At 28.2% G+C, this 13,859-nt stretch overlaps 1 protein-coding gene across 1 annotated transcript; it reads right to left on the reverse strand.

Annotated features, from left to right (window-relative positions):
- Positions 1-371: 371 nt before the first annotated feature.
- On the reverse strand, positions 372-13,495 carry LOC108773300 (zinc finger protein 2). The gene is made up of 3 exons (XM_018539061.1): positions 13,393-13,495; positions 3,447-3,659; positions 372-703 (listed from the first exon to the last, which is right to left on the reverse strand). Exons 1-3 carry the CDS (start codon positions 13,493-13,495, stop codon positions 372-374), a joined length of 648 nt encoding a protein of 215 aa, XP_018394563.1.
- Positions 13,496-13,859: the final 364 nt, after the last annotated feature.

Below are 13,859 nucleotides of genomic sequence, written 5' to 3' on the forward strand. Positions count from 1 at the left end.
AAAGTGTTTCGTAAATGATTCCTAAAAAGGAGTTATCAATCAAAAAGCGATCTGCCATAGTCGCTTTAAGAAATGCAGGACAAAGTTTGCGTGAAATTGTTCACTTGGAAAAGGTCTCTTGGCGTGCAGTATACCTTCAAAAGATATGCCGAAAACAATGTAGATTTATTTGCTGAAACTAGCTTCTTTTCTTTATTACTTTCCAAAAGTTCGACGATTTGGGTAGTGTATTGAAATTAATGAGCGGTAATGTACATCGCATCGATTAAAAACATTACAATCAGTTCCATTAGTTGCTCTATACAATTTGTCACGATCTTCGCTTGTAATAATCGCATTCGTTCTTCCTTATCGCTGATTAATCACGGTCTTTAATCGAACTCCTTCTTCTGTATCTTTTGATTCATTCTTCTCTCGCAACCAACGATGTGGGCATTTAGGACGAACCTGTGCTTGAATCTGCGCTCGCAGATAGGACATACCTCGCAAGGTACGACACCGCACTCAAGTCGTTTATGTCGGCTTAAGGATGTCGTGGCCCTATAAGTTTTTCCGCACCTATTACACTCATATTTAGGATCGCCTATGCTCTTCTTTCGATTAAATCTGGATAACTTGTATGATAGTCCATCACTCGCTCGACGTTGGCTCCACTCGTTATTGTCCTGCGGGTCCTGCGACATCAGCATCTGTGCCAGTAGACCTGCAACGAAAAGACAATATGGTTAGACAATGTGTTTGCGATTTGTTCCACGCTACATCGTAATCGCAATGCTCCCCGAACCGGAAATAGAGATCAAACAAAATGACTCTAGCTAAAAATGTCGATGGACTGATCTATAATTAGACTGATTTCTTTCATCTTTAATGATTTGCTGATGAAATATGTAATGTTGATCGTCAACTTCTCTCTGCAGCTTAATTAGAAATAATTTTAAAAACCATATAATCCGAGAGAACACAATTTGCAGACAGAACACATATAAAAAAAATTTCCTTTTATTATCATAATTAAATTAAACTAAAAAAAAACAAATATTGATGTTGACATTAATAATAATAAATGTTTATATGTTTTAATAATTACATCTACATTATAGCTCAATTAATTGTTTTTTTGACCTAGTAGGATTTATTTTTATTTTTCTTTTGTTATTAAAAAAACAAAATTAGTAAAAGATAAAAAAATTAGAGTAAACATATTTTAAAATCGAAAAAATGGAATAAAATTTAAAAATATCAAAAATAAAAATTACATATTAATTAATTATGAGCGTTTAATAAACAATTATTAACAATAATACGTTAAAAATTTATATCATTTTATCCATTGCCAGTGTCTGGTAAGCATTGCAGTGATTATATTGTATAAGTTCGTGCAGTTAGGACTTCCACTTCCGCCCGGAAAATAAAAAAAGTTTTGATCAGAGTATTGCTAAAATTTATATAAGCTGTAAGGATATAAGATTGATGAAAGTGCGATGCAAAAGAGATTAATCATGAAAAAAGAGCGGAAAATAAAAATGAGATGAAGAGATAAAAAAAAGAGTTAACGCATGCTGTTGCGGACTTTTACGCAAAGTAGAAATTGTCATTTATTACTAAAATTTTTAGATATATTTAAAAGTAGATGTCAAGGGTGGAAGTAATTAAATAAATGAATTAACATATAAAATTTTATTACAATACTAAGATTTTAGTTAACTTATTGATACAAATGTATATTTAGCTTGGTATTGTAAATTCTGTTTTTATTTTTATACAATAAGAAATGAAAATATCAGTATGTATTCCTTAGATATTTTATTATATTATTTGAAGACATTATATACTTATATGTTTATATAAAGATGTTATGCAAAATGAAATTAGAAACGCTCTTTTTCTCTCTCCAATCCTAAATATTTAAGAATAATTATATACATTTAATAAATCTAATTTAAATAAAGAATCCTAATAATTTTTAATATCTTAACGAATAAGTCTGGTAAATTTCATCTGGTATACATGTATGAAAAATAAATATTCGGAATTATTTAATAAAGTATACAATATCAATTTATCATACGCAATAAACAAGACTTATCGTGTACTTATTCTGAAAATCTAGTCTCAGATAAAATAAGATATTTGAATCAGATACACATTGTATATATAACTACATATACATATATGAGCTTATAGTTGTTTTCCATTCAATAATGAAAAGTGATATTCTTTAACAATATAAACGAAAAGTTTTTAAACAAATTATAAATTTAGAATCCTTTAAAAAATATGTAATTATGTATTTATCAGTATATGTTTATACGCATATATTTTATTGCTCCAAATTGTACAGCGAGAGCAAACTGCCTTTGCAATCTTACAATTAGTCATACAATTTGGAAAAATTCGATTTATGAAAAAATACTAGTTTTAAAATAAATCCTTTCAATTGTCATGATTTAATGACATGGGATTAATTTGAATCTCGTTAAATTACGCAATTTTTAACAACATAGGGTAAAATGTCGAAATCGCACTACTACACTAAAAAATTCAATTATTGTACTTACATACTCTCTCACTCTCTCTCTCTCTCTCTCTCTCTCTCTCTCTCTCTCTCTCTCTCTCTTTCTCTCTCTCACTCTCTCTCTCATCTATCTCTCTTACAGATTATTTAAGAATTACTCTGTATACTACGCTGCTGAGTTACACTCGTAACATAAAGTGCAATATAGGAGTGTTGTTATTATGTAAATAAAAAAATCGTGAGTGTTACTATTTTTCAATGTACTTCATAGCGAAATTGCACGTGATATAAGGTCTGTTTTTTGCACTATCTGATCTACTGCAGAAACAAAAAACAGACTCATAGTCTCCTAAATCGTATCACATTCGCATGTTACCAAATGTTTTTACATTTCGTACCTTTTATTGCATTTATTTCTTTTTATTATGTAAAAATGTATCTACGAAGTGTTTATTTTATTTCACATATAGAAACTCTTTAAATTACTTTCTGTAATTATCATATGTTTTAGAAATCATGAAAAATATATTCTTAAGTTTTTAATAGTAGAATAAAATACAATTCTTCCTTTTCTTATATAATTAAAAAATTTTTTCGCATTATATTATAATGTTTTGAATATAAACTATCAATATTTAGTGGGATTTGGGCAACGGATTTCTTTGTTGCCAAAATCGTATTATATTTTATATTGAAAAATTTTCATTTGAAACATTAGGCATAATAATGCAAACAATTTTGAAAAAATTACATAAGAAAGGAAAAAGAATGCAGTTTATTATGCTGTAAAAAACTTAAGAATATCTTCTTTATAATTTCTGAGTTACATATCTTTATGTGAAAAGTGATTTCGACAATTGTTACCCTATGTCAAGAGTTCGTCTCTAATTGCAATTTTACCACATATCATTCCAGGCTGTCTTTTTCTTGCAGGACGCTAAATGATGAGTTAATACGAATTTATGCGTGAATTGTTTGCCACATATTAAACATTTGTACTTGGGATGAACGCCGCACTCTAATCTCTGATGTCTTCGTAAGGATGTTTCCAATTGATAACTCTTGGTGCATCTCGTGCATTTGTAGATTACTGGCTTCTTCGCGTATCTCAAATTCTGTATATTCTTCACGACCAGTTTCGGGACTGAAAAACGAAACAAAAAAGCGTAGGAGCTAGATTAAATCTTTGGTAGCAATTTAAAATAAGGTATATTGTGATTATTTTATTACTAACAGGCTATCACATCGAGATCAGATAAGTAAAAAAGAGCTTAAACCTTTTAATTGCAGAAGTTTATTAAGGTATACTTAAATGTATTTGCTCGAAAAATAGGAAAAGGCTTCTTTTGCCTACAAATCGATTGGCTACAGCATAGTTTGCCTACATCACATTTGCCGACGATTCGTTTGCGCACAAAAATTATTGCTTACAGCTCTATTGCTTACATGCACTTTTGCGCACAAGTAAAAATTTTAAAAACGAAGTCACATTTGCCTATATATATTGTTATCTACATGAACTTGTTATTGCTTATATGTATTATTGTCTACAGCTTGATTGCCTAAATGAATTTTTGTGCACAAATAAAATTTAATATATTTTTAAAGCAAAGAATTTGTGCTTTAAAGTAGAATTTGTTTTTAAAACATAGAATATTGTGCTTATCAATCGATATGTAGGCAATAAAATTAAAATATATGTATAAATATATCTTCGTTTCTCAATTTTATGTGTGGAAAAGTGTTTGTAGGTAATCAAGTTATATAGGCAATAATACATGTAGGTAATCAATCTGTAAGCAATAAATACATAGAGGCAAATGTAACTTCGTTTTTGAAATTTTTATTAATGCTCAAAAGTGCATGTAGGCAATCAGTCTGTAAGCAAATGAGATTTAGGCAAACAATGCTGTAAACAATCGATTTGTAGGCAAATGAGATTCTTCCGAAATATAATTTAAAACAAAGTTATGATTGATTATAATTTTTTGTTATTCTGATTCCCTGAAAGTGATAGCGATTTCCGATTAGTAAAATTTCAAATAACAAAATATGTGACCAATACAGAAAAATATAGAGATTTTTGCACAGTTGTCAATTATCGATGAATGCGCCACAAATGCGAATAAATTCGTGAATGAGGGATGTTGTAAATAGAGTAAATATTGAAACATAATAATTTTGGACATGTACATTCTCAAAATATATTCTCTCTACAGTATGCTAAAATATATTATAATTAAAACTTATTTTAGACAATATAGAAGTGACATTAAATTTCACAATACAATTCTTTGTGATTCGTAATATGCCGTATATTTTTATAACATTACAAATATAATTTATATATAATGTAATTTACATATTTTTCATATGTGTGTATTTTAATTTGTATCTTACATATATGTCCTTCGAATGTTTTTTTTATAGTATATGGCAAATAAGGTCATAAATAGAATTGTATTCCGAATTTTAACGCGAAATATTAAATTGTTTAAAATAGGCAAGAAAAGAACATAGTTTGCAAATAAATTATAATATTATACACACATTCACGTAGCCTCATAATTAAATAGCCATTAAACGAATATATTATTTTGAATAAAAATTGGCAATAGGATTTTTAAAGGGGAAAGGAAATCTCTTTGCATACCGAAATATTTTGAAATATTTTATTTACATCACTTTCTTAACGCCGTTCAAGCGCATTTCTGTTCTTTATAGTCTCAATTATATAAACAATCTCAGGAAGCAAACATGAATACTATTTGTAATATTTATAATATTTTTTATATTTTTGACAATTGTGATTTTATTTCATGTACTTAGATTGGTTTTTTATTTAAGGTGGTTCTTTAGTAAATTCAGTTATCATAGAAATGTTTAATTTCTTTACTTTTAATGAAGTTAAAGTCTGTGAGAGAGAGAAAGAGAGAGACATCCTAAATAGGTACTCCTAAAGAATCACCTTAAGAGGATATCCGATCTAAATATAATAAATAAAAAGAAGATTAATAACAAAGAAACTAATATAGAAACGATTGTATAAAAAAAACAAAAAAATACATCTTACTTATAATTATAACTGCACATATTCTATTAAATAAATAGAACGCATGTGTATAAAATATTTAATCATAAAAAAGTACTTCAATTATTTTGGAAATTAATTAGATAAAAAATCTTAATTTAAAAATATTAAGGGGTCTGTTTTTCCTGCACTGTCTGAACTAGTACACACGGTGCAATAAGTTAAAATGAAACAAACGTACATTTGTTTCACTTCAACTTATTACACCGTGTGTACTAGACAGTGCAGGAACAAAAAACAGATCCATAGTTTATAGTTTTTTCTAAATTTTTTTATTTATAATTAAAATTAATTAGAATTGATGTGTCGCGTAAAGTTTGTGCGTTTAGGTTCATGATTATGTTTACATGCATGTAATTCATGAATAATATACAATATGGTATTTTACAACTCTGATCTTATTTTTCATTTTCTTACATGCAATACTCACTTTAATAATTATCTGATACTAATATAACAATAACAAATTTTACTGCTATACGCAAATGTGTAATTTAACTTTTTTTTATAGGTTCAAAGTTTTTTTCTATGATGAATTCGAATGATTAATTACGCCACTTAAAAAGATGTATTACATCAAATATATTGCATTCGAATGATATTTTTTTATCACTATACCAGTGAATCTTGTTCTTTAAGTTATATACATCAGATTTAACCTTCGTTCATTGAAATTAATTTAAAATGCAAGAATATTTGGCGAGAATATATTTTATGATGTATTAAAAATATATATCTTGTGAAAATATATAAAATATAATACAATAGAAAAATATAATACAAAATAACGTATTATTATATAAAAAAATTACTGAACAACTACGATATACACAAAGGTCACCGCACGCACCGCATTGCCGTACATCGAACCACATTATTAATTTTCATTCGTACAATAACGCTCAAGCAATGAAGCACTTGAAAAAATGGCAGTAAAACATAAGTGAATTGGCCACTCACAGTATAGTAAAGACCAATCCAGAATTGTGTAAATGTAGTTATAGTTGTAAAAATGGACTAGTTGAATACGAGTAGAATATCTAATTGTGATTGGAGAATTATTACAACTACAACCACTTGCAACCATGTTTACGCAATTGTAGATCAGATTTAAAGCCAGTAGTGAATCCAGTGTTACGATTTCCTTACTGTCTTACATTTTTGTACGTTCCATGGACTTGAGGCAGCGGCACGTATCGCTTCGCGTCATAATATTATTATCATTCGAAATACAATCGTTCCCTATTAACTAACATTTAACCGATTCACGTACTCGATAATTCTTAAAATTGCAGATAACCATACATATCGACTTCTTAAGAAATATTAATTCCGTATAATTTATCTAAAGATACAAATCACAACGATAGGAAGCGATGAGTTATAAAATGATAATTAATTGTAAATTTTTTATAATACTTAAGATTAAATAATTTTTGTATAACAATCTATATTTCATTAGGAGCCAATTTCAATATCAGTGAGCTATAAAAATTTGTATCGTCTAAATAATAATGCATTAATAATGCATTAATAATAAATAATAAAAATCAGTAAAAATTAATAATAAATTATAAAAATAAACCTGAACACGCTAATTTTACGCGAAATCATTGATCAACTTCGATAATTTATAAGTCAAAGTTTAATGTAATTTTTGATATTTGCGTTTTAGGACTTTCATTTCTAATTAATCTCCATAATGTTAAAGTATTATATGTGCGTGGAAATTAACTGTATGTATAATATATCTTAACCAATATATTTAAAAATAAAAAAATATTTTGTACTATAACGTCACAGAAAATTATGAAAAATAATCACAAATAGAAAGAAAATATTGAATGATCTTTGCGCAATTGTTTTAAAGAATTTTTTAAGAAATTTTAAAGAATCCTAATCATAGGGCGCGATCATTAACGTGGCACAAGGAAAAATCAGGAACGTCATCCTTTGTTGGCGCATATCGATCGTTTCAGAATTCATCGATCATTTCTTAACTTGGTCATATATTAATATAATGAATCAGTCTAGCGTGCGACTGCCACCGATGCTTGTGCTTGAATTTTCTTCCGCAGATCGGACACTCGAAGGTAGGATCTTTCCCGCATTCAACCCGCAGATGTTTCTTCAATGAGTCCCGCCACATGTACCGTTTGCCGCATTGATAGCAAGACCAGGATTTCTGGGAAGATGCTGAAAAGAAAGATTGATGATCATTAAGCTGTTCTCGCGACTCTTGTTTCTCGACCAAAACATCGAAAGCGCGCGATTTAATGCGTCTTGGTGTTGGAGGAACGCTAATCTTACATTATATCATTGCAGCATTGTAGCAAATAATCGTTGTGTACTTTTACACTTTTCTTTCGAATAAATGGTTAGAATCCTTTAGGATATGTAATATGTGTATGTATCTAATACTTTGATGTTGAATATCGTGTATCGAGTATTATATCGCATGTAATTGAAAATTACTCGTGTAAATAAAAAAAATATTTTATAAAGAAGAATCGTACTATAAACTATTGTACATACATATAAAAAATATTGAAGAAAATTTGTTTAAAAAATAAAGAAACAAATTTTTATTATAGGTACTATATTATACAAATAATACATGAATACAAGTTATAAGAATTAATTATGATTTTTAATCATATAGTTGACCATACAAAAATAATATATTCGTATCAAATAATAAAAAATAACTAGATACAATCATAATAAGTCAATCGCTGATCAACTGAAAAATATGTAAGCGATTAATGCATTACGTATCGAAATAAAAAAAATGAAGATATAGTAAAGCCTTGGTTATCATCTGTAAAAATAAAAAAATTTAAATAAAGATTAGAATTTCGTAAAATAATTTATATTTTTTAAATATTAATTTCGACATTTTTGTTTCCATATGCGAGTAAGATTCACAATCAGCACAATATTACGCTCACACTCAATATAGTATACATATATAAGATAAGATTACAAAAAGCCAAGTAAATTAAAAATGTATCCTTTTACGAATATATATATATATATATATCATATATATAAAACAAGACTTATTTTATTATAATAAACATTTCTTAAAATAATCCAGATAGCCGGAGAAGCTAGCATGTACATACTGTTTATGAAAACATAGTGAGTCCTCTACATCATTTTACAATAATTGAAACAATTAACGAGATATTAATTTCTCAAAATTGTCAAATAAATAGGTAAAATCGATGTAAGACAACAATGAAATATCTTTCAAAGTTTTTTATGAAATACCTCAAAGATATTTCTTAAAAAACTCTTAAAGATATCTTGAAGTTTTCTTATGCGCCGATTTTAGACGAAAATTCTATTTGTTGGATAACCAAAAAAATTGTGAAAATTGCAAAATGGTAGATGACTTTTTAATTCAGTTTTTTAACATACATACATGCCGGCTCTTCTGATGGGTTTGGATCATCCTATTTTAGTATTATAATATAAGAATTAAATTAGTATTATAATATAAGAAAAATAAGAAATAAAAATTAGTGAAATGTACATGATGAGATTTATTTACACATAAACAATACTAAATAACTAATTTAATATAATCATGATGGATATATTTAATATAATCATTATATATGTATATTTAATATAATCATTATGACGGATATTAACAAATATAAAATAAATGCGAAATACGTGCCACAATTCTATACTAATTTCTAGCTATAATGTATAGTGATGTTCTAAAGAAAATCACTATATAATGTCATTTCTTATAAATTAATACTAAAAAATTACATATAAGTGTATCTAAATTATAATTCTTATTATATTAACAATATAATATGTCCATTTTTGTTTATTGAAATCAATGTACAAGAAGATCTTAAAGTATAAACCTTAAAGAACATGTGTGAATTTTTACAGAATTTTTCGAGCACTTTAAGATCTTTAAAATCTAGTTAGACACAAATGACCCATGTATACCGCTCGAAGGTGCTGAAAATAAATGTGCTGCTGCAGAATTAAATTTGCATCGTATGTACAAAATTTAATAGGAAAAAATATTAGATATTTTTACATGAGAAGACGTATTATACATTTTTTAAATAGTTATTTGAAGCGGATTAATGCGATTTTGTATATTGTTAATGACTATCATTGTAGTTCTTTCTCCGATTTTTGCAATTTTGGAAACAATATTACCAACATAACAAAAAAGAAATATTTGTTATACATATGTGAATAGTAATTATAAATGAAAAATAATTCTCTACAAAAGAATATTATATTGAGACATATATACACAATTTTCATGAAAATTTTATTAATTTCAATCAAAAGAAACAAATTTACATCAATTAAAACGTAGAACTGAATTGATAACAATGTTAAAATCGGATATATATTAATATTCTAATTTATTGACACAGAAATTATATGTATAAGTTGAATTTGAATAATTTTTATTATGATTATATATAGAAATCTCAGTAAGCAAGAAACATCTTGAAACATTTTTCAATTCTGAGAAATTACATTATTTTTATTGAATCACGATTAAATAAGATTATAGCTACATTCCGATATTTACTGTCAGTACTGAAAAATGTATAGTATATATTGCGTGAAATATAGGCCGGTATTAATAGTTAGTTCTTATATTCAAGACCGTCTTAAGTTCAGTCTTGAAGAGTTACGAACCAATCAGAGGGCCGCTTTAGCATCTTAAGACATTACTTAAGGCAGTCTTGAAATAAGAACCGACTATGAATACCGGCCATAGAGCAGTGAATATTGGAACGTAGCCTATGGTGACAAGTCAGGAGCTTCAGACGTCATGACATGGTCGCATGTGAATAGTTAGGAGCCATATTTTGAGAGTATGTTCTTAGTAATTATTTTTTGTGTATTCTTTATTCAGGATATGATGGCGACAATTCTTTGCAAAATCTATCAGCATCTACACCTACATCTTCTTTAAAACAAATTGTTCCTGCATCAGATTCCTCTTATATAAAAAAAAGGAAAGTTCGAGATGATTTAGCCGATACCGTAAACAAGCATTTAGCTAAATTTAGCATGCTGACTGAGCAGATTATTAAATGTTTTAAAAATCCTACTCAAGACGATTCAACAAAATCAGCCACAGGATTCTCTATTTCTATCAATTTCAGCAGCATTGGTAAAAGTATCAGAAGAAAAAAGATTATCATGTTATTGAAGTATTGCAAATTATATAGAAATATACCACGCAAAAACAAAAGGAAAAATGTTCTGAATGAATTATTTGCTTAATATTACAAAATAATGTAACTTTATTTTATTTCGTATTTATAATAATATATGTATAAAGATATTTTCTATATAAATTGATAATATTGATATTATAATATTAAAATTATGTTATAAAATAGAATGCCTTCTTTTGTAAAATACAATATTCAACCTCGGTCAAAAATATTTTCGGTTCTTGAAACAAAGTGTACCTATATATTAATGATGGGCACTTAATCTATTCCTAATCAATTAAATCGATTATAGACGGCCGCAATTGATTATTCGACAGTCCCAAGATAATTGATTATCATCGATTAATCGGACATTAATCGTTTGTTTTTTGCACTACACTACAGCTATTTGCACTATACTATAGCTATTAATATCATGGAAACACGCTACACTGTCTGAGTGTTACACTGTTAGGAGATAGTTCAGCCAAGAGAAAATGCTATAAGAAAAAAAAAGATGTATTCTATATACATATACAAGGTGTCTGATAATTCTTCTGACAATTCAGGAATACATAAAAATAAAAAAATAAAAGTAAAGGTTTTAAGTTTAGTTATAATTTTTCTTTATTTTAAGTGCTTTTCAATATATTAATAAAAAAGAGAAAACAGCTTTAGTTAAACGATTATAAATCGATTAATCGATAACAGCAAAAAGGATAATCGATGATAATCGACTTGGGTTTGCAGCATAATCGACTTAACCGATTTCGCAAAATGGTCGATTATGTCCATCACTATTTATTACTTGACAAGTAATAAAAAATTCTGTCGCGTAGAGGTAGAATGGACTAAACTGAGAAGAAAATTCTCTACTATTTTACAATTTTCGCAATAATTAACGGGATATTAATTTATAAAAATATTGAAATATTTGGCGAACGCGTGCGGCGCGTCTCGCTGGGTCTAGGTGGTCATATCGCGCTTGCATTTGGCGGTGGGCCGGGCTTTGGATATTTTTATAAATTAATATCTCGTTAACTATTACGAAAATTGTAAAATGTTAGAGAACTGTTCTTCTCAGTTTAGTCCATTCTACCCCTATGCGACAGAATTTTTCATTACTTCTCAAACACCCTATATAATTTACAGTAATGTTATAAATTGATTTATTACGTCTGAAATTGTAAATAACATTTGATGTGTAACTAATATTTTTAGCTAAGGGTGTACATGATTATAATATTAAGACAATACTTCTTTTGTAATGATACATATTTGAAATACTTATTTTAAACATATGATTTTTAAAATATTACTGTTATAATTATAATAAAATATGCTTTGTGTTGTACAGTTTAAATATATTTACGAAGAAAATGGATATTCGCAAAATTCAAAGTCTTAAAACTAAAGGAGGATTAATAATGGAACCACGAAATGCTCGTTGATATTGCCAAGGGCGGGCAGCTTCCTCACCAGCTTCGGATATAAAACAATCACAAAACGTATCCCTGAATTGAGCAGCTGTTCTAGCTGAATTATTAGCATCGGTTTACCCAATCTTTTACAGTCTTCTTTCACCTTCCTCAGTTCACCAACCTCCAAACATTATATTTTCATCTTCATCTTCATGATCTGCACAAGCAGGGGGGGCAGTAGTATAACGACTCTGAAAAATACTTCCTTCTTCTGTCATTATCAGGAGACGCGGTAGTGTCTCCTGCCATGTTCAAAAACTGAGAGACGCTACATAAAATTGTGCAGGATCACTAAGATTTGGAATATGATTTTCTTATTTTGAGAATTGTTGCACCTTTTGAGAATATGTCATCGAGATACCAAAATTCTAAACGTATTTTCTATTACTCTTTGCGCATGATACAGTCTGTAATTAAACATTCGCTGTTTATCTTGTAAATTAGCACTCACCACCTTCGTAACACCTGTTTTCTTTTATTTAAACGAAAAGGAAATTCAAAAATGTACACTTTAATAAAAGTAACAATAGTATTGTTTGTTTTGTCTCTTGAGAGTTGCTCGGAGTCGCTTCGAACGAATCCAGCGTATTTACTTGGTATTTTTTTAGACGGAAAGGAGGCAATTAGGAGTCTTTAAGGTGTTGGAATACTTGGTTCTAATCTATTATCTACCAGTCAGAGAGAAATAACAGTTTAAAGCACTGACATCATTCGGTGTTCTAACTTCCTATTCTACGATTCACTTCCGAAGTTTCCACTATCTTAATCCAAAGATACTCAAGTCTGATTGAGTCTGTTCCTAGATAGACTCAGAAAAAACAATAAAAAAAACTAATAAAAGCATTTTTCGTATATTTATTAATAATTCAGTGCTCGCAAAGATTTGTAAACGATCAACAACATTCTGTTTCCGATCGAAACATAGAACTGCGTTCTGATTAGTTGCAATAATCATGGTTACGATATATCTTAAGAATTGCCTACAATAGCAGTAAGCAGTGATGGTAAGGCTGTAAAAATAAGAAATTGACCAATCATAGTCGCATGAGAAGGATAATCGACTGTAATTGGTTAATTTCTTACTCTTTACAGCCTTACCACTGTTTACTGCCATTGTAGACCCTTTGCTCTTTTGTAGATTAATCTGTTGTACATTGTTCACTACTACTACTACTCTTAAGGCCATGGCACACAAAAAGTACTTAAACAGTAAAACGTAAGCAGTAAGCGAATTGATCAATCACAGTAGAGTCTGTAAGCCCATAATATAAGCAGTAGCCAATATGTTGATTTCCTTATTGCTTACGTTTTATTGCTTTTTTGTTATTTCGTTTTTGTTATAATTTACTTTTTAATTATTTATATTCAAAACTGTGATAACTTGTTAACAATTGTATTATATAAATTAAGAAATTATTCTATTAGATTTTATATCAAAACAAAATTATTTCTGTTTTCGACAAATCCAAGTTCTATTAAAAACATTTCAACTTTCTTTATAAGGAAATTATTTTAAATATATTTTTTCAAATTAATAATTTTATTAGTAA

The sequence above is a fragment of the Cyphomyrmex costatus genome, unplaced genomic scaffold (assembly GCF_001594065.2).
Source record: "Cyphomyrmex costatus isolate MS0001 unplaced genomic scaffold, Ccosl1.0 scaffold205, whole genome shotgun sequence".
Lineage (NCBI taxonomy): Eukaryota > Metazoa > Arthropoda > Insecta > Hymenoptera > Formicidae > Cyphomyrmex > Cyphomyrmex costatus.

What these genes read in the sequence shown, in the direction of transcription:
- LOC108773300 (XM_018539061.1), bottom strand. Translation starts at nt 13,495, where the DNA reads ATGGCCTTAAGAGTAGTAGTAGTAGTGAACAATGTACAACAGATTAAT. An exon ending in CAGTGGTAAGGCTGTAAAGA is followed by an intron (nt 3,660 to 13,392) that starts GTAAGAAATTAA and finishes TTCGTTTTTCAG; the next exon opens with TCCCGAAACTGGTCGTGAAG. An exon ending in AACTCATCATTTAGCGTCCT is followed by an intron (nt 704 to 3,446) that starts GCAAGAAAAAGA and finishes TTTTCGTTGCAG; the next exon opens with GTCTACTGGCACAGATGCTG.